The sequence below is a fragment of the Kogia breviceps genome, chromosome 18, assembly GCF_026419965.1.
Source record: "Kogia breviceps isolate mKogBre1 chromosome 18, mKogBre1 haplotype 1, whole genome shotgun sequence".
Lineage (NCBI taxonomy): Eukaryota > Metazoa > Chordata > Mammalia > Artiodactyla > Physeteridae > Kogia > Kogia breviceps.
The window spans coordinates 13,567,207-13,587,078 of NC_081327.1; the positions used below are offsets into that span (position 1 = coordinate 13,567,207).

At 38.4% G+C, this 19,872-nt stretch overlaps 2 protein-coding genes across 7 annotated transcripts in view; both read right to left on the reverse strand.

Moving 5' to 3' along the window:
- Positions 1-19,872, reverse strand: part of ZNF527 (zinc finger protein 527) — a 56,785-nt gene that overhangs the window by 22,173 nt on the left and 14,740 nt on the right. The gene's annotated exons all lie outside the window — the stretch shown is intronic.
- The window catches only part of ZNF875 (zinc finger protein 875), a 35,244-nt gene continuing 30,995 nt past the window's right edge, over positions 15,624-19,872 (reverse strand). For 4 of the 6 annotated variants that reach the window (XM_067019061.1, XM_067019058.1, XM_067019056.1 and 1 more), the window contains one exon: positions 15,758-18,469. In XM_067019061.1, coding sequence (XP_066875162.1) covers positions 16,785-18,469 — 1,685 coding nt within the window. In that variant the 3' untranslated portion in view covers positions 15,758-16,784. Of the gene's footprint in view, positions 18,470-19,872 lie in introns of all 6 variants that reach the window. The other 2 variants (XM_059045005.2, XM_067019059.1) reach the window with 2 other exon arrangements.

Here is a 19,872-nt window from a genome sequence, read left to right on the forward strand (position 1 = left end):
TCTATGTACTTGCTCAGTAAATGTTAAATGCATTCAGGTAAGTTAATTTCATCAAACTAACCAATTCCAAGGGTGAGACAGTTTGTCCTTTGGCCCCTTTATTATCTTTACCCAAATCATGGATTTATCACAAACCTTCAAAACACAGCTTACTCCAAAGTACAGTCCCCACTCCAACCTGGCATTCAGACTCTGGCTGACCTGTGCCCACCTAAGCTACGAGGTGGTGAATCCAAAAAGAACTTCCCAGGCCAGGCAGGGGAAAGTCAAGGAGTGAGGCAAGGAGGGAGTGATTTGGTCAGTGGTTTCCACCTCAGTGTCTAGCGGAGCAAAGGGAAAGGTAGGAAGTAGAACATGTGGACTTGGCAGGCCATGTCTAATTGGAAATTTCGCCAACCGAGAATGTGGACCAAGCACAGTAAGAACGACTTGTTGACAGAGAAGCAGATTATTCAGATTTTTAGGTGAAAATTCCCTATTATTAATGCTGAAAACTCATCCTAACTTAATAACTGTTTTCATCAAACCAAGTCCCTCCCTGGTGGACATGTGTACAGTTATTGTATCTTCAGCTGGTCTGCTAAAAAAAAAAAAAAAAAAGGGCTTCCCTGGTGGTGCAGTGGTTGGGAGTCCGCCTGCCGATGCAGGGGACACGGATTCGTGCCCCGGTCCAGGAGGATCCCACATGCCACGGAACGGCTGGGCCTGTGAGCCATGACTGCTGGGCCTGCGCATCCGGAGCCTGTGCTCCACAATAGGAGAGGCCACAACAGTGAGAGACCCGCGTACCGCAAAAAAATAAATAAATAAATAACAAGAACAAAAAAAAACCTTACAATAAGCCCATAAGCCATGACACTCTCCAAAACTATGGCAAGGGCAGTGTATTTCCTGCCCTCCTCTTTCCCCCTGGCATGTCTTCTCTAGCCTACCAAATCCTGGAAGGCAGTCTGCCCGTTCCACCTGGAAGTCCTCCCACACTTCTCCAGCCCACAGGAGTCTCTGATACCTCTGCCCTCTTCCTACATCAACCACCACTGGCATTTAAGCACTGACCTCCCTATTTTTTGTTTGTGTGTTTATCATTTAACTTAGATTTATTATACTTTAAAAGAAATTTTTTTGGAGTATAGTTGATTTACAATGTTGTGTTAGTTTCAGGCATACAGTAAAGTGAATCAGTTATACATATACATATATCCACTCCTCTTTTAGATTCTTTTCCCATATAAGCCATTATAGAGTACTGAGTAGAGTTCCCTGTGCTATGTAGTAGGTCCTTATTAGTTACATACCTGTTTTTTCTTTAAATGCTCCATCTGTGCTGTTCAAAGGAAACCACTTTGTGAAATGCCACACGGATGGAGCAGAGAGAGCTGCCCCAGCAGCCTCCAAAATCAGTGCAGTCAGACTGACCACAAGGCAGTGTCCAGGGCAGGAGAAGGGAATGGATGTACCAAAGGACAGTGAGGGTGAAATTTCAGTAAATACCCACCTTTCTTCTAATTCTCCTGGGCCTATCAGCCATTTTCACGTTTCCCTGAGAGCTTTCCCAGAGATGAGCATAGCCTCCAAAACACCTATCTGAGGAACTGAAAAGAAATGAGAGGCGCTGGGAGAAAGGCCCTCTGTACCAGCTGAAGAGGGGCCTGTCCGAGGCTGCAAAATGAAGGCGAGGATTGCAGAAGACCTGGCACTTCCCAGACCTCAGCTGATGGAAAAACGAGAGTCGAGAGGGGCCACAAGGCCAGTGGCACTAACTTCCAATACTCCAGTCAGAGGAAAAGAGCCTCCAGCACCCACATGAGTTTAAAATGCCTCTGAGGGCTTCCCTTCCCTGGTGGTGCTGTGGTTAAGAATCCACCTGCCAATGCAGGGGACACGGGTTCGAGCCCTGGTCGGGGAAGATCCCACATGCCGCAGAGCAACTAAGCCCATGCCCCACAACTGCTGAGCCTGCACTCTAGAGCCCGCGAGTCACAACTACTGAGCCCATGTGCCACAACTACTGAAACCCGCGTGCCTAGAGCCTGTGCTCCACAACAAGAGAAGCCACCGCAATGAGAAGCCCACGCACCGCAACGAAGAGTAGCCCCTGCTCGCCACTACAGAAAGCCCACGCACAGCAACGAAGACCCAATGCAGCCAAAAATAAAAATAAATAAATAAAATAAAATAAAATATAAAATAAAATAAACTGCCTCTGAGCGCCCCAGCTGCAGGAAAGGCCGGTTTCGAAACCCCTTTCAGGCCGCTAGTTCCAAGTAGGTGAGGCACACGCGCAAGCGCATCATGTGGGCTGCTGTGCTTCAGGCTGGTGGGTTGATGGAGGACGGGTGGACTGCAGGCTCCCCGGAAGCGAAAGTGGGGAGCTAGGGCCTTGACGGGAGGTAGGACTTTGAGGCAGAGAGGTATGAATATGTTTTTCTTTCGTATACCTCAGATTAGGGGCCCGATATCTGGGGCTCACTTAGAATTTCAGGATTAGGTCACACAGAAACTGTCTTAGTTTGCAACAAGTCCATTTCAAGAAGAAATTTGTTAAATGGTGAGGTCAGAACAGTGCTAAATCAAAAAGACTTAAGAGACAATTCATACCTGAAATACTATGTGTGGGCTTTAACTGGGTTCTGGTTTGCACAAATCAACTGCAAAAGACATTTTGAGAAACATTATGTATATTTTAACCTAAACTGAAAATTAGATTTTGTTGGGGCATTATTGTTAGTTTTGTTAGGTAACCAGGTAAGGGGCCAAGGAAGAAAAATAATTCTAATTGTCAGAGACACATGCTGAAGTATTAACGGTCTAATGATGTTTGGAATTTGTTTCAGAATATTTAAACTTTTGCTAAATCAAGGATACGGAGTAAAACGGAAGGAGATGAACTGTTATGGAAGAAACAAACCCAAAATACTTAGGACCATGTGAACTGAATGCAATAGATGGACCTTGCTTGGATCAGTATTTTTCTCTGTGAGAAAGCAGTTATCACAGTCAGGGAAATTTGAACATTGACTTTTTTTTTTTTTTGCTGTACGCGGGCCTCTCACTGCTGTGGCCTCTCCCGCCGCGGAGCACAGGCTCCGGACGCGCAGGCTCAGCGGCCATGGCTCACGGGCCCAGCCGCTCCGTGGCATGTGGGATCCTCCCGGACCGGGGCACGAACCCGTGTCCCCTGCAACGGCAGGCGGACTCCCAACCACTGCGCCACCAGGGAAGCCCTGAATATTGACTTTTTATTATACAATATTAAAAACAATCTTATTATTAGGTGTATTAGGCTGCTTAGCTAGGTATTTTAAAGTTTTTACATATTAGATAGATACATGGGAGAATTTATCATTAAAAATGTTATCTGGGATTTGCTTTAAACACTTCCAGGAAAAATGTTGGTGGGGAAATACATAAAGCAAGATTGGAAGTATTTATAATTGCTAAAGCTGAGAAATAGGTACATGGGCAGGCTTATTATACTATTCTCAAATATTTTCATATGTTTGAAATTTTCATAATGAATGTTTGAAGCGTACAATTTTCAATAGTGTAGTTTAGATAAAAAACAAACACTGTAGAGAGAACACTGTTTCAGTACCTGAAGCTGTTCATGCAAGTAATCAATAAATAATCTATAATAAGAATAGAAGAGAGTTTTGATTGCACCAAACTGAGGACTGTAGCCCAGGAATGCTGCCTCCACCAAGGAAGAAATTTCTCCAGGTTTTCAGCACAGCTTCATATCTTGTCAGAACAAACATCAAAATGACAGGGTTACACTCCTTCAAGTTTTCCAAAGAGACAGATTAGCACATACATAGTGAGTCAGCATGACCTTGGTGTCTGGGAAGGGAGCCTTGTCTTCAAAGGAGTACTAGCATTGACATCATGGAGGGGGGTGGGCATTTATCCCTATCTTCAAAGTGGCCATTCTAAGCAATATGGTAAATGCATTCTTTTCTTTAATGGTTAAAGGAGATGTACAAAATGCATGTTTGACAGGCCATGAGACAGGCTGCTCTCATTAGCATAAAGTTCAAGCCATATCATGAATAAGCCAGAATGACTTCCCCATACCTTAACATGTGAAAATTTCTTCCATCAAAGCAATAACTGTGAAAATTATTACTGTGGCTATCATGAGGAAATTGGAGGACAAAAGTTAGCCCAGGATACAAATAATTAATTTTGAAATACTGAAGTCCACCTTTTTAAGTTAAAACAGGGTTCAGCAAACGACAGCCTCTGAGCCAAATTCAGTCCACTGCTTGATTTTGTAAATAAAGTGTTACTGGAACAAAGCTGTGCACATTTGTTTATGTATTTTCTATGGATGCTTTCCTGCAAGAACAGAGTTGTATGGTAGAGATTGTATAGCCAACAGAGCCTAAAATTTTATTAAAAGGCCCTTTATAGAAAACAATTTCCAACACCAGGGTTAAATGAAAAAATATAGTTGGTAAGGGAAGTGATTACAGAGGAAAAAGAATGAAATTGAAAACTGTATCAATTATCCTTTGCTGTGTAACAAACCTGTCCAAAACTCAGAGGCTTGAAACAACAGTGATTAGCTATCACCTGAATGGTTTTCCTGCTGGTCTCACCTGGACTCAACCTTAAAATTCAGCTAGGGCCAGGTGGTTTGGGATGGCCTAGGAATGCATTACTTACATGACACCTGGCAAGCTGGTTGGTGAAGGGAGCCTCAGTTGGGAAGGCTCATCTCTAGTTCATATCCAAAGAATGTGTGCCCATTTGCAATTTACCACAAACATCTTCCATAAGGACAGCAAAAGGCATTTTTGTTTTTAATGGGTTTTTCCCCAACATATTTGACATACAATTACCTGCACATATTTAAAGTACATAATTTTGATATTATCTGGCTTGTGTAAATATAGAGCAATAAAAAATATATTCAATATAATTAGAAATATATATTATATAGTATATATAATCACTAGTAGCAAGGTAGTGAATATATATTCTGTCACTGTAGATTAGTTTTCATTTTCTAGAGCTTTCTATAAATGGAATCATATAGCATATACTCTTTTTATTGTCTGTCGTATTACACTCGGCATAATTATTTTGAGATGCATCTGTTGGTGGATATTTGGGTTGTTTTCACTTTGGGGGTATTACAAATAAAGCTCCTAGGAACATACCTGTAAAACTCTTTTTATGTATGTATGTTTTAATTATGTATGTTTTAATTACTCTCAGGTGAATATCTATGAGTAGAATGGCTGGATCATTTGGTTAGTGTATGTTTAACTTTTAAAGAAACTGCCAAACTATTCCCCAAAGTAGTTGGACCATTTTACATTCTCACCAGCAGTGTGTGAGAGTTCCAAATCCTCCAGATCCTTGCTAACCCTTGGCATGGGCAGGCTGTCTAATTTTAGTTACTATAATTAATTAATATTTTATGGCTGGGCAGAATCCAGAGGATGCAGGAGTATAAAGTCAAAAGTCAGATTTCACTCAGTACTCCTTACCAAGTCAATCTCTTCCCCAAGGGTAACCTCTGTTAACTATTTAGTGAGCATCTTCAATTCTGTGCATTTGTACACACACACACACACACACACACACACACACACACACATTTGCATAGATAATTTATTTCCATAAGTGGGAAACATGAGCAATGCTCTAAGGCTCACTTTCTTAATTTACTCTCTTGGTAATATGCCACAAACAGAGCTGAACTATAAATGTGGGTATACTTTATTTGGGAGTATCATATCTTTTAAAACAATTCCCTGATACTTGAGTATGAGGATATTTCCAGGAATTCTCTATTACAGACAATGCTCCAATCAACAGTCACACATATTATACTTGTACATATGAGCAAGAGTTTCCTTATGAGAGATAAGGAAAAAGATTCTCTGAATACATTTAAAATACTTTAGATCTCGCCAAATTGCCCTTCAAAAAGACTATACTGACTTAATTGCACCAACAAAGCTTGACAATGCCCCTTGCTTAGGATTGCCATACACTGAGTTTCAATACTTGGCATATACTGACAAATTAGTCACTGTTTATCACAGATTCAAATTAAACTGAGCATCCTGCATTTTTATTTGCGAAATCTGGCAACGCTTCTTTTTCCTGACATCTTACTGATACTCAATATTTTACATTTGTAAAAATCTGAGGGAAAAATATTACACTACTGTTTTGATTTGTGTTCAGATCATATAAGTAGGAGAACAACATAATGAAACTAATGAAAAAGTAATATATAAAAGAACAAAAATAAATGAAATTTAAAACTGTAGCATAAATATATCAATCCAAAATCTGGTGTTAGAAAATAAAATAAAATAGATAAATCATCTACTAATATTATCAAAAAGAATAGAAGAAGCACAAACACAAAAATAAAAAAGGGGAGGGGAAATAACCAGAAATACAAAAGGTGTTACAAGAATTATTACTCATATAAAAATCTGTATAAGTGTATAAAAATAAATATGAATATCTGCTAGAAAGAGATGTTATGCTTGTATTATAAATGTTGACTCTAAATGTATGAACAAACTAAAAGGCTAATAACTATGGAAGAAATCAAAGAAGTATCAAAATGCTTAAGTCCCAGAAACTACCAGGTTTGGAGAGTTCACTGGTGAACTCGTTTCAAATTTTCAAGAAAAAAAATTACCAGTATAATTTTAAATTTCTAATGCTTTAAAGACAGAAATTTTCATGATTTAAAAAAATGGACTAATTTTTGGAACAGTTTTAAGTTCACAGCAAAACTGAGCGCCAAGTACAAGAGAGTTCCCATATACTCCCTGTTCCCAAACGTGTACAACCTCCCCCACTACCACATTCCAAATCTCAGTGGTACCTTTGTTACAATTGGTGAACCTACATTGACACATCATTATCACCCAAAGTCTGTAATTTACATTACAATTCACTTTTGGTGTTGTACAGTCTATGGGTTTTGACAAATAAATAATGACATGTATCCACCATTGTAGTATCATGCAGAATGGTTTGACTACCCTAAAAATCCTGTGTCCTGTCTATTCAGCCCTCCTCCCTAACTCCTAGCAACCACTCATCTTTTTGCTGTCTCCATAGTTTTGCCTCTTCTGAAATGTCATGTGGTTGGAAGTACATGGCCTTTTCAGATTTTCACTTAGTAATAGGCATTTAAATTTCTCCATGCCTTTTTGTGACTTGGTAACTCATTTCTTTTTAATGCTGAAAAATACTCCACTGTCTGGATGTGTTAGAGTTTATCTATCCATTCATCTACTGAAGAACATCTTGGTTGCTTCCAAATGTTGGCAATTTTGAATAAAGTTGCTATAAACATACCTATGCAGGTTTTTGTGTGGACCTAAGTTTTCAACTCCTTTGGGTAAATATGAAGAAGCATGATTGCTAGAGCATATGGTAAGAGTATTAGTTTTGTAAAAAACTGCCAAACTGTCTTTCAAAGTAGCTATACCATTTGGATGGGTGTGGCTCCCATCAGGTCCGTGGAAAGGATGCTACTTAGTCACTGGATGGGCCCCTGGGTGGTAAGGATGGGCTCTGGACTGTGGCTGAGAGGGGCTACAACAAAGCCCCAGGGCTGTTTCAGTCTCCACAGCTAAAACTGAGGTCTACAAACCTGGCTGTGGAGGTACAGATGGGTGTTTCTCCTGCCAGGTCCCTGGATTAGCTGGACTGCTCCCTGACTGGGGCTAGAGAGGCTGGAGCCAAGTATTGGGCCATTTCAGGATCTCCTGAGATGCAGATGTGTCTCCCATAGGGTCCCTGTGCCAGCAGGGCTGCTCATGGACTATGGCTGGAAGGAGCTGGAGCCAAGTATAGGGCCTTTGCAGGATCTCTGGGGATGGAAATGAAGTGTCTCCTACTGGGAACCTGGACGCTCAGGACTGTTGGCAGACTGTAGCTGCTGAGGGCCCTTTCAGGATCTACAGGGTCAGAGATGGGAATGCCTCCTGCAAAGTCCCTGTGCCAACAAGACTTCATGGACTGTGGCTGTGATGGGCTGGAGCCCAGTTATAAGAGTCTTTCAGAATCTACAATCTGACTGAGCTCAGATTGCTTTGGCGGGCTTACCTCCAGGGACTCCTGAACCCTGGCTGAAAAGGAATAGAACTTGTTCACACACCAATTCAGGGTCTTCAGCTGGGACTGAGATCTATTACCCAGTGCATAGGTGCACATTCATCCTTCCAGGTTCCTTAGTGTATGGTACTGGTGACAGAACCAAAGTCAAATGGGACTGTAGCTGAATTCTTGGGGTACAGAGCCATTTCTTGGTCTGTAGCCAGGACCATGGTTGGTGGGTCAGTTGCCTGTGTATGAACAAACCTTATCAAAATGGCTCCTCAGTCTTGGACTCCACTGGGGTTTCACTGGATCAGAAAGACCCCACAAAGTCACTTTTGTTCATGGGTGGATGCCAAATTATTGCTGAAGGGGGCATATAAGTCAGGGACATCTTCTTTGGACCTTGTTGGTGTCACTCCCTAGATTCAATTTCTTTAATACTTATAGGAATATTCATATTATGCTTCATCTCATGAGTTTTGGTAAGAGGGTTTTGTTTTTAAGAATTGGCCCATTTTATGTAAGTTATTGAATTTATGGGTGGAAAGTGGTTCATAGTATTTACGTATCCTTTTAATGTTTGCAAGGTCCCCTTTCTCATTTCCAAGTGCTTTGAGAGTTTTCTGTTATATTTGTTACTAATTTCTAGTTTGATTCCACTGTGGTTGGAGAAGAAACTCTGCATGATTTCAAGTATTTAAACAATTTTAGGTTTATCATATAGCCGAGCATATGGTTGATTTTGTTATAGATTCTGTTGGTACTTGAAAATTACATGTATTCTGCTGTGGTTGAGTGGAGTGTTCTGTCAATTGGATCCTGTTGACTGCTATTTATTCTAAATCTTTGATGATTTTCTGTCTAGTCATTATTTCAAGTACTCAAAGAGGGGGATTAAAGCCCCCAAGTATAACTTTGGATTTGTCTACTTCTCATTTCAGTTGTTAGGTTTTACTTCATGTATTTTGAAGCTCTATTATTTGGTGCATACATATTTAGGTTTGGTATCATCTTTCTGGTTTTTCTTTTATCAGTATGTAGTGTATCTCTCTGTCTCTGGCAAAGCTCTTTGCTCTGAAGTCTACTTTATTCTGGTATATCTTTTTCCATCCATTTACTTTTTGTGTTGAGGTGAAATTCAAAATTAACATAAAATTAGCCATTTCAATAAGTACAATTTGGTGGCATTTAATGCATTCATGTTATGAAACGATCTTAGTTTCAAATTTTTCATCACCTCAGAAAAATACCCCATACCCACTAAGTAATCACTATCCATTCCCCCTCTCCCATTCCCAGGTAGACATTAATCTGCTTTCTGTCTATGGATTTGCTTATTTTGGATATTTCATATAAAAAGAATCATACAATATGTGACCTTTTGGCTTCTTTCACTTAGCAAAATGTTTTTGAAATTCATTTAAGTTGTAGCACGTATCAGTACAGTACTTCACTCCATTTTGTGGCTGAATAATATTCTATTGTATGTATCTACTACAACTTGTTTATCCATTCATCTGTTGATGGACATTTGGGCTCTTTCCACCTTTTGGCTATTGTGTATAGTGCTCCTATGAATATTCATGAACAAGGATTTTTTGAGTACTTGTTTCCATTCTTTTGGCTATGTACCTAGGAATGGATTTGCTGGGTAATATGGTTAGATGTTTCATTTTTGAGGAATTGCCAAACTGTTTTCCATAGTAGCCACACGATTTTACATTGTGCCACCAACAATGTATGAAGGTTCCCAATTTTCCACATCTTGCCAACACTTGTTATTCTCATCTTTTATTTATTACAGCTATCCTAATAAGTGTGAAGCTGTATCTTACTGTGGTTTTGATTAGCCTTTCCTTTAAGGACCAATGATGGTGAATGTTTTTAAATGCTTTTTGGCCATTGGTATATATTCTTTGGAGAAGTGTCTTCCCAAGACCTTTGTCCATTTTTAAATTGTGGGGTTTTTTTTGTTGCTCTGAACTGTAAGAATTCTTTGTATACTCTGGATACTAAATCCTTATCAGATATATGATTTGCAGATATTTTCTACCATTCTGTAGGTTGTCCTTTCACTTTCTTAATATCCTCTGATGCACAAAGTTTTTAATTTTTATGAAGTCCAATTTATCTTTTTTTTTTCTCATACATTTGGTGTCAAATCCAAGAATCTACTGTCAAATAGGTCATGAAGATTTATTCCTGTTTTCTTCTAATAATTTTACAACTTAGCTCTTATATTTAAGTTGTTGATCTATTTTGAATTAATTTTTGTATGTAGACTAAGGTAGGGGTTCAACTTCATTTTTCTGCATTAGGTTATCCATTTGTCCCATCATGTGTGTAACAGACTGTTCTTTCGCCATTAAATGGTCTTGGCACATTTATCAAAATTCTATTGGCCATGGAAGTTTAGGTTTATTAATGGGGCTCTCAATCCTATTTTGTTTGCCTATATGTTTATGTTTGTGCCAGTACCACACTCTTGATTACTGTACCTTTGTAATTAGTTTTGATATCAGGAAGCAGGAGTCCTACAACTTTGCTTTTCTTTTCCAGTAGTGTTTTGGCTACTTCAGGCCCCTTTCAATTCCATAAATATGGGGACTAGCTTTTCTATTTTAGTCAAAAAGGCCATCAGAATTTTGATAGGAATTGAAGTGAATATGTAGATCTCTTTGGGTAGTACTGACATCTTACCAGTTGTAAGTCTTCCAATCCATGGACATGGCATATGTTTCCATTTATTGAGGTCTTCTCAAATTATATAGTTTTATAGGTTTTATTTCTTTTAAGTTTTATAGTTTTCAGTGTACAAGTCTTTTCACATCTTTCATTAAATTTATTCTTAGGTATTTTATTCTTTTTGATTCTGTTGTAAATGGGATGGTTTTTTCAATTTCCTTTTCTGATGGTTCATTGGTGGCGTATGAAAATACAACTTTTTTATTTTTAAGTATAGTTGGTTTACAATGTTGTGTTAGTTTCTGGTATACAGCAAAGTGGTTCAGTTATATATATATGTAAAATACAACTGATTTTTGTGTGTTAATCTTGTATTCTGTAGCTTTGCTGAACTTATTAGGTTTAGTAGTTTCTTTGTGGATTCAGCTGGATTTTCTGTGTATAGAATGATGTTTGCAAACAGAGATAGTTTTACTTCTTCCTTTTCAATTTAGATGCCTTTCTATTTTTTTTTTTTTTTTGTGGTACACGGGCCTCTCACTGTTGTGGCCTCTCCCGTTGTGGAGCACAGGCCCCGGATGCACAGGCTCAGCGGCCATGGCTCAGGGGCTCAGCCACTCCGCGGCATGTGGGATCCTCCCGGACCAGGGCACGAACCCATGTCCCCTGCATCGGCAGGCAGACTCTCAACCACTGTACCACCAGGGAAGCCCTAGATGCCTTTTATTTCTCTTTTGTACCTAATTGTTTCTGACTATGGCTTCCAGCACTATGTTGACTAGGACACTGTATTCACAAAATAAGAGTATCAAGATGAAAACAAAGAATTGAGAAAAGTAAATACTACCAAAATAGGCAAGTGCAATATTGAGAGCAGACTAATTAGAAGCACTGAACGGGTTTTAAAAGGGAAAAATTCATCAGCAAGAGATGTTATTAATTTCTACAGGTCTAAATAAAACAGCTTTGAAATATGTTAAGCAAAATTTGATTGAAATACATGAAGAAATGCTTCCTAACATGATCATAAATTTATTTATTATATCACTTACAGAAATGGAAGTACTAAGTTTTTAAAAATAATTAAGGCTTTTTTCTTCTGCTGGGGTGAACACAATGGCATTTGTTCTATTAATAATATTTATACCTACATTTATAACACAGATTTAATTTTACATGTGTTAAACATATAAATTAATAAAAATACAGAGTAATATAAAGCAGGAGAATAAAATAACTATATAGAAAAATATCAAATTTTATAACCATTTGTATTAATTTTGGCATATTATTAAAATAGATATACACACACTCACACATTAAATACTTGCTTTATGATACAGAGCTTGATCACATTCAAAACTGAACTTTAAAAAAAAAAAACAAAAAACCTGAACTTTATGAATTAAAATGGAAGAAATCACAAAACACATTGATTACAATGCTACAAAATAAAAAGCTTTGGGCTTCCCTTGTGGCACAGTGGTTGAGAGTCCTCCTGCCGATGCAGGGGACACAGGTTTGTGCCCCGGTCTGGGAAGATCCCACATGCCGCGGAGTGGCTAGGCCCGTGAGCCATGGCTGCTGAGCCTGCGCGTCCGGGGCCTGTGCTCCGCAACGGGAGAGGCCACAACAGTGAGAGGCCTGCGTACCGCAAAATAAATAAATAAATAAAAATAAATAAAAATAAAAAGCTAAATACGAGGATATTGTAAAAATGAATATATCCATCTAGCCATTTGTAAGCACTCTTTGAAACAGTAATTCTTGTCTAAAAGAGAAAATAAAAATGAAAATTATATGCCACTTAGAAATGAATTGAATTTCAGAACAGTAAAAAGATATATAAACCAAATTATGATTAAATAAGCTTGAAAAATCTATACAATAAAAAGAAATTAGCTTCAGATTAGTAAATAGTAACAGAAATTAACAAAATATAAAATTAAAAAGACACACTGAAGAAATGATTAAAAGCATAAAGCTGCTTCTGATTTAAAATATAGAAAAAAATAATTGCCAAGTATAGTCAGAAAGAGACATAGCCAAAAGCATGAAGGAGACTAATTATATCATTTAGTTCTAGAAGTGAATATGCCCCAAGTTTGTGTTCTGTCTAGATAGATCAGCATACATCAGATTGTAGGTTTATGTCTGTCAGTAGGTGTTAAGTATTTCCTTTGCATTTGTTTCTTCTGTGCCTGGTTTAAATTATATAAAGCATAGATGTTAATAGTATGTTAGGTATTATAACATGTAACTTTTTTCTGATGTGTGTGTGTGTGTGTGCGTGTAGTATTTTCAGTGTGGGTTACAGACCATAAACATCTAGAAACAACACACATAAAGGGGAAAAGTAAAGTGTTTCACTTTCACTTGGGTGTGAACATTTTCCACCATAAAAGAAAAAAGTGAGAAGAGTGGCATTGTTTTATATTTTTGCAAATCTCTTTAATGTCCAGTTTAATAGAATATAGCTGGTATTTTATATGTGCTCCTGCACTTAACCTGTTGACATAAATAAAATCTGGTCTGACATAAGAGTTAGAAAATGGAGGAGTGTTTTAACAGCTTTTTCAGGTAATTGTCAACATTATCCTTTGATACTACACCAAAAATCAACAAGTAGTAATTTCTTAAAGGTTACTTATAATGTGGAATCTGGCTTTTATCTCTTGAAATCCATGTCTGTCTTATACTTTAATATACCCACAGATGATTTTGCAGCATTATGTACTAATTGGAAAATATTGGTTCAATGAATTAGGCAGATCTTCCATCAACATATTTCATTATATGGTATTATAAAATCACATTCATTAAAATCATCACCAATCTCATCACAAAGGAGTAAGTATTGGGAGACTGTCAAGTTCATGGTGGCAGATAACTTGTTTTTCAATATTTTAATTTTTTGCTTGAAAGTCAAATTAACAAAATTACTGTCAGTTTTCTTTACTGTTTTAAAAAATCACTTAATTTTTTTACAAATGTCTACCAAATATCCAAGTCTGAGTCACCTTATTCAAAATTTGTCAGCTAATCTTTCAAATAAAATTGGTGTCCATAAAAAGGTAGCTGGTTCAGCTGAGAAATCAATCACTGAAGTGCACTTCCTTGAAACAAATTCATACTTCAGCTTGAAGGACTTTATGTGTATCTCTCTTTTCATCACATAAAGTTTTTAAAAGATGTGTACATATCAATTTTAGTATCATGGTTGTGATATTATAGTATCATTTTGTAAGACATTACCATCAGAGTAAAGCGAGTCAAGAGTATATGGGATCTCCCTATATAATTTCCTGCAACTGTGTGTGAATCTACAGTTATCTCAAAATTAACAGTATAATTTTAAAATGTTTTACCCAAAAGTCAAGATTTAACAAAATTATTTTTTCCTTTTTTATGAAGAACATTCTTAAGTGGAACTTGCATTTTTTTTTACCACAGTAGGGGGTGGTAAAAAATACAATAATACTAGTAGTACACTTTGGTGACACTGCCTTGATTCATGCTAGAAGCCCAGCAGTTTTATCTACGATTGTTTCTACACCATCAATGCAAATTTCAGCACAACAGAAAAAAGCAAGTAATGTCTTAGTGTTATAATGAAATTTGTTTTGACCATTCAGATCACTTGAAAGGGCCCCCAAACATCCTCTGACCATACTTAGGGAACCACTGATCCATAATAATAAATTAGAATTAGAATTAAATGAAACAATTACATTAAAATTTACTGCTACCCCTTTAAAATGGAACATTTCAATGGTGACCATAACAGGCTTAATGGATTTGAAGCAACATTCATTGTTTCATACTGTTCATCATCTTTTCTTCAAAATTTTCTGCAGTATAGTCTACTACTTACCATAGGATTGGTAGGAGGGGCAGTGGTTGCTCTGGGGCACATTTTCTGTCTGTTTTAAATATCTAGAGCTATCACCTCAGATTATGAAATATGGGGCGCTAGTGGATGGATAGTCCAGACACAGATTGAAAGACAAAACAAAAAACAAACCTCCAAGACTGAGAGGATTCACATATCTGAATACCACGTGGTGTTTGCCTCCTAATCAGTTTCCTAATTTGCACACAGATTTTAATGCTAGGCCCAGGAAGACAACTCAGGTTACCTGTCCTAATTCTGTCTCTTCTGAGAGGTTCTAAGCAGAAGGCCTGATGTGGGTTTAAGAATCAGTAGAGGTGGGCTTGGGTAGGGTCAAAGGATGGGACTTCTTTCTACCTATTTCTCATAACATTTCCAGATATTTCTGTTTGGTTGCTGCTACATAGAAATGTTTCCCAGAGTTTAAATCTCTTTGAATCTATTTAAATCTTCATATACCAGCAGTGCTCTTTACCTGCTGAGAGTTTTAAACAATTTAAGGCAAAATCTTTTATTTTTATGAAGCAATTACACTGAAAACTGAAATATTCCTTCCAAAAGCTAAAAAACTGGTGAAAGGTACATGTTTAACTTTGGAATCTTTATTTTTGTGACATGATTTTATGGAAAAGAGTAATTAAGTTCTAAGACTTAAAGAGATTAAAACTCAAAAGGTATTTTTCTGTTGAGAAAATGTAAGAGCATGAGGCCAGGGTTTACCATGGGGAGGGCTAAGAAGGGCAGGCCATGCCAGCTGCTCCATTTAAGATAGTATTTCATAATTTTTCACCAGGTTCTGCTCACTCCACTCAAACTTAGATTTTGAACAAAAATTATGACTCTTACACCTCATATTGTTTGAGATAGTGATTCCCTAACTCTAACTCCTTTGGATATCGAGACTTTGGCACCTATGTTTATTTTTTCCCTAAAGTGAAAGCCAATGACCCAACCACTTAGTACTGTACTTTAAATCCTACATCACCACTTTCTAAATACTCATATACTTTGTTCTTTTATGTTTTCAAATTTATTCTAAATACCTGTACAGAGATAAAAAGATAAATTATACAATTTCTGTATTTTCCTGCCTGTTCTTAGAAAACTTATTTTCCAAATAAAATTCACAGTCATTTAGTCAAGTTTCATGAAAAAAAAACTGGGCCTTGGGACACGACTCTAAATGAATTTGTGGGACACTGCCATTTTCAAAAAGAGTATTCTCAACCAAAAAAGTAGTATATTTTACAATGGTTGGAAAAATTTAAACCAAATAATTGCTAATGGGATGCTGTATGGTAACTCACAGAAGAATAGAAAGTAATTTCATTTTGTATTTCTGTATGTGTACATATTTTCTTCATAATGCTACATAGTACATTTCTAGTCTAAAAACACTAGTCAATAAAAACATTTTCAGTATGGATTCAACATGAAAACCAGAGACAGCCCCAGGAAGCAAGCAAAGATACGATATTTCCAAAAATGGACACCTCTTCCCAAACTTAAGAGCTAGGATACCTACAATCTTTCTTACCTGTCAGCCTTTTGTATAATAAAACCTTCTACCCAAGCACTATCTCTGTCCCCATGAGTTGACCATTTTCCAAACTCTCCCTGAAGCTGACTCTGCTGGGTCATGCTCTGTGGAACCAAGATTAAACCAGCCATGGTTTCTGTCTCTTGTTCTCAGAAGGTAAGACAGACATCAAGAGATGGACTCTAGAATTGCTGTTTTTGTAACATCCAGGTTACTATAGAAGGAGTGTTCAAGTATACTTGGGAAACGATATTGGAATAGTATCAATTTTCTAATTTCAACCTACTTAATAAGTACTCTCTCCATCAAGTTACCTGAGAGACCTTCCATAACCTACCATCCCCACTAGGGAAAGCCAGAGCCCCTGAAAATGGGCCAGCAATTCTCCTTCAGGTGGATTGGAGATGTTGACCTTTACCATTAGTCTCGTGAACATTCCCATCACACATAAGATGTCTCTACTTTAGTGTCTGGCAATGGCTGACTTATTACTAAAGCTACAGCCCTGGGTGGGACTTCTGGTGTCTCATGCAGTGTGACTACTGGCTAAAGGTTTCACTACTTGCCCACACAAGGTTTCTATCCTGAGTGTGTCCTCTGATGTCTGATGAGGTTTGATTTCCGACTAAAGCCTCGCCCACACTCCCTACAAATATAAGGCTTCTCTCCTGAATGGATCCTCTGATGTCTAATAAGGTGCGACTGCCGGCTAAAGCCTTGCCCACACTCCCTGCATACATGAGGCTTCCCCCCCGAGTGTGCCCTCTGGTGTGTAATGAGAGTTAACTTATCACAAAAACCTTGTCCACACTCCCTGCACACAAAGGGTATATTCCCTGAGTGTGCCCTCTTGTGCCTAAACAGGTTTGGCTTCTGGCTAAACTTTCTACCACACTCCCTGCATATGAAAGGCTTTTCCCCTGAATGTGTCCTCTGGTGTGAGATGAGGGTTGACTTATCATTAAAGCCTCGCCCACACTCTGTGCATACAAATGGCTTCTCCCCTGAGTGTGTCCTCTGGTGTGTGATGAGGGTTGATTTCCGGGTAAAGGCTCTCCCACACTCCCTGCATACAAATGGCTTCTCCCCTGTGTGTGACCTCCGGTGTTTGTTGAGGTTTGACTTCAGGCTAAAGCACTGCCCACATTCCAGGCACACATAAGGTTTAACCCCTGAGTGCGTCCTCTGGTGTGTCTTGAGGTTTGATTTCCAGCTAAAGTGACGCCCACATTCTGTGCACACATAAGGTTTCTCTCCTGTGTGTGTCCTTAAGTGTCTAATGAGGTGTGACTTCTGGCTAAAGCCTTGCTCACACTCCCTGCAAACATAAGGCTTCTCTCCTGAATGTGTCCTCTTATGTCTGACGAGGTGTGAATGCTGGCGAAAGCCATGTCCACATTCCTTGCAAATGTAAGGCTTCTCCCCAGAGTGTGCCCTCTGGTGTGTGATGAGGTTTGACTTCAGGCTAAAGCTCTGCCCACATTCCTTGCACACATAAGGCTTGACCCCTGAGTGTATTCTCTGATGTGTGAAGAGGTTTGATTTCCAAGTAAAGCCTCGTCCACACTCATTGCACACATACGGTTTCTCCCCTGAGTGTGTCCTCTGGTGTGTGATGAGGTTTGACTTCCAAGTAAAGCCTCGTCCACATTCCCTGCACACATAAGGCTTTTCTCCAGAGCGTGACCTCTGGTTTTTGATGAGGACTGACATACTGCTAAAGCTTTGTCCCCATTCAGCGTACATGTAAGGGGACTCCCCTGTGTGTGTCTTCTGGAGGCTGAGCTGGTTTGACTCCTTGATAAAGCCTAGCCCAAACTCTCCATATTCGATTGCTCCAAATCCTGAGACTTCTAAACCATGTAATATTTTGTCTGTTTCCTTAAGGTTTGTCCTCTGGCCAGGGCTGGGCCCTATGTCCACCACTGTGTTGTCTTCCTTGGACCTTACTGGCTGTTCTTCCAGGGTTCTGGAGAATGCCTTTGAAGTGCTGATTTTACTTACTCTCCCAAACAAAAGCTTGGAATATTCTTCTCTCTCTTGAATTTCTGCTTTGTTGCTTGAGCAGGTTTGATCAAAGAGTTGCTCCTGCTGCTGTTTCTGATCTTCTGAATATTGTTTCCCTGAATGGAGATGATTTCCTGCACATAAACTTGAGAAAAACTGAGGGAGATGACTGAGCCACACATGTTGGCTGAGGGCTTGCTGACTAGAGAATGCCAGAGGACAGGAGGGACAAGGTTGAATTTCTAGCTTTGATCCTGCTGAATAAAGAATGTTTTTAGTCAAAGCAGTCATAGGTAGGGCTGCCTAGGCCATTTTGCTTTGCCCACTGCTCATTCATGTGTTCACATCACAAGCTGCCTCCCATTCAGCCATACTTCCCAAGATCTATGTTTTATTTCACATTTTATGCTTTACATTTTTATTGTAGGAAACAGTAAACTTGCTCAGTGGGCCAAATCCAGCCTGCAACCTGTTTTTTGTATGGCTACAATATAATATCTAACCAGTTTTCAAAGAAACAGGAAAGAGTGACACATACCTAGGGAAAAAATTGAAGCCAATAGAAACTGTTGATGAGTGGGCCAAGATGCTGATATAGGAAAAAAAAAAAAAAAAAAAAAGACTTCAAAGCTGATACTATGAATATATTCAAAGAACTAAAGAAAATAATGTGTGAAAAATTAACGGTAAGTATGTGGGCCAAGATGCTGATATAAGAAAAAAAAAAAAAAGACTTCAAAGCTGATACTATGAATATATTCAAAGAACTAAAGAAAATAATGTGTGAAAAATTAAAGGTAAGTATGATAACAACTCAAAATGGAGAATCTCAATAAAGAATAGAAACTATTAATAAGAAACAAAAGGAAACTGTGGAATTAAAAAGTAAAATAACTAAAATTACAAAGTTACTAGAGAGATACCACAACATATTTGATTTTGTAACAGAACCAGTGAACCTGAAGATGAATCAATAGAAATTACCTAAAACAGAAGAACAGAGTTAAAGAAAGACTGAAGAAAAACAAAGAGCCCCAGAAACCTGTAAGACACCATCAGTTAAACCAACCCTATGTGTAATGGTAACTCAGGAAGGAGAAGACAGAGAGAAAAGAGCAGAAAAAAATCTGAAGAAATTATGGCTTAAAAAGTTCCAAATTAAAAAAAGAGAAGAACTTCCAAATTTGATGAAAAACAATCTACAGATCCAAGAAGCTCAACAAACCTCAAAATAAACACAAAGAAATCCTAGCTAGACACATCATAGCCAAAATGTTGACTATCAGAAAAAGAAAAAAAAGGACAAAAAGGAAATCTTGTAAACAGCAAAGGAAAAATGACTCAACATGTACAAGGGGAAAAACAATATGACTACTACTAACTTCTCTTCAGAGACAATGGAGACCAGAAGGCAGTGGAATAATGTATTTAAGGTGCTGAAATAAAAGAGAAAAGACTTCTATCTATGAAGAATTCTATTCTCACAAAACTATGCTTCAAAAGTGAAATTGAGGGAATTCCCTGGAGGTCCAGTGATTAGGACTCCAAGCTCTCACTGCTGAGGGCCCAGGTTCAACCCCTGGTCAGGGAACTAATCCCACAATCCCACAAGCCACATGATGCAGCCAAATAAAAGAGAAATCGGGGCTTCCCTGGTGGC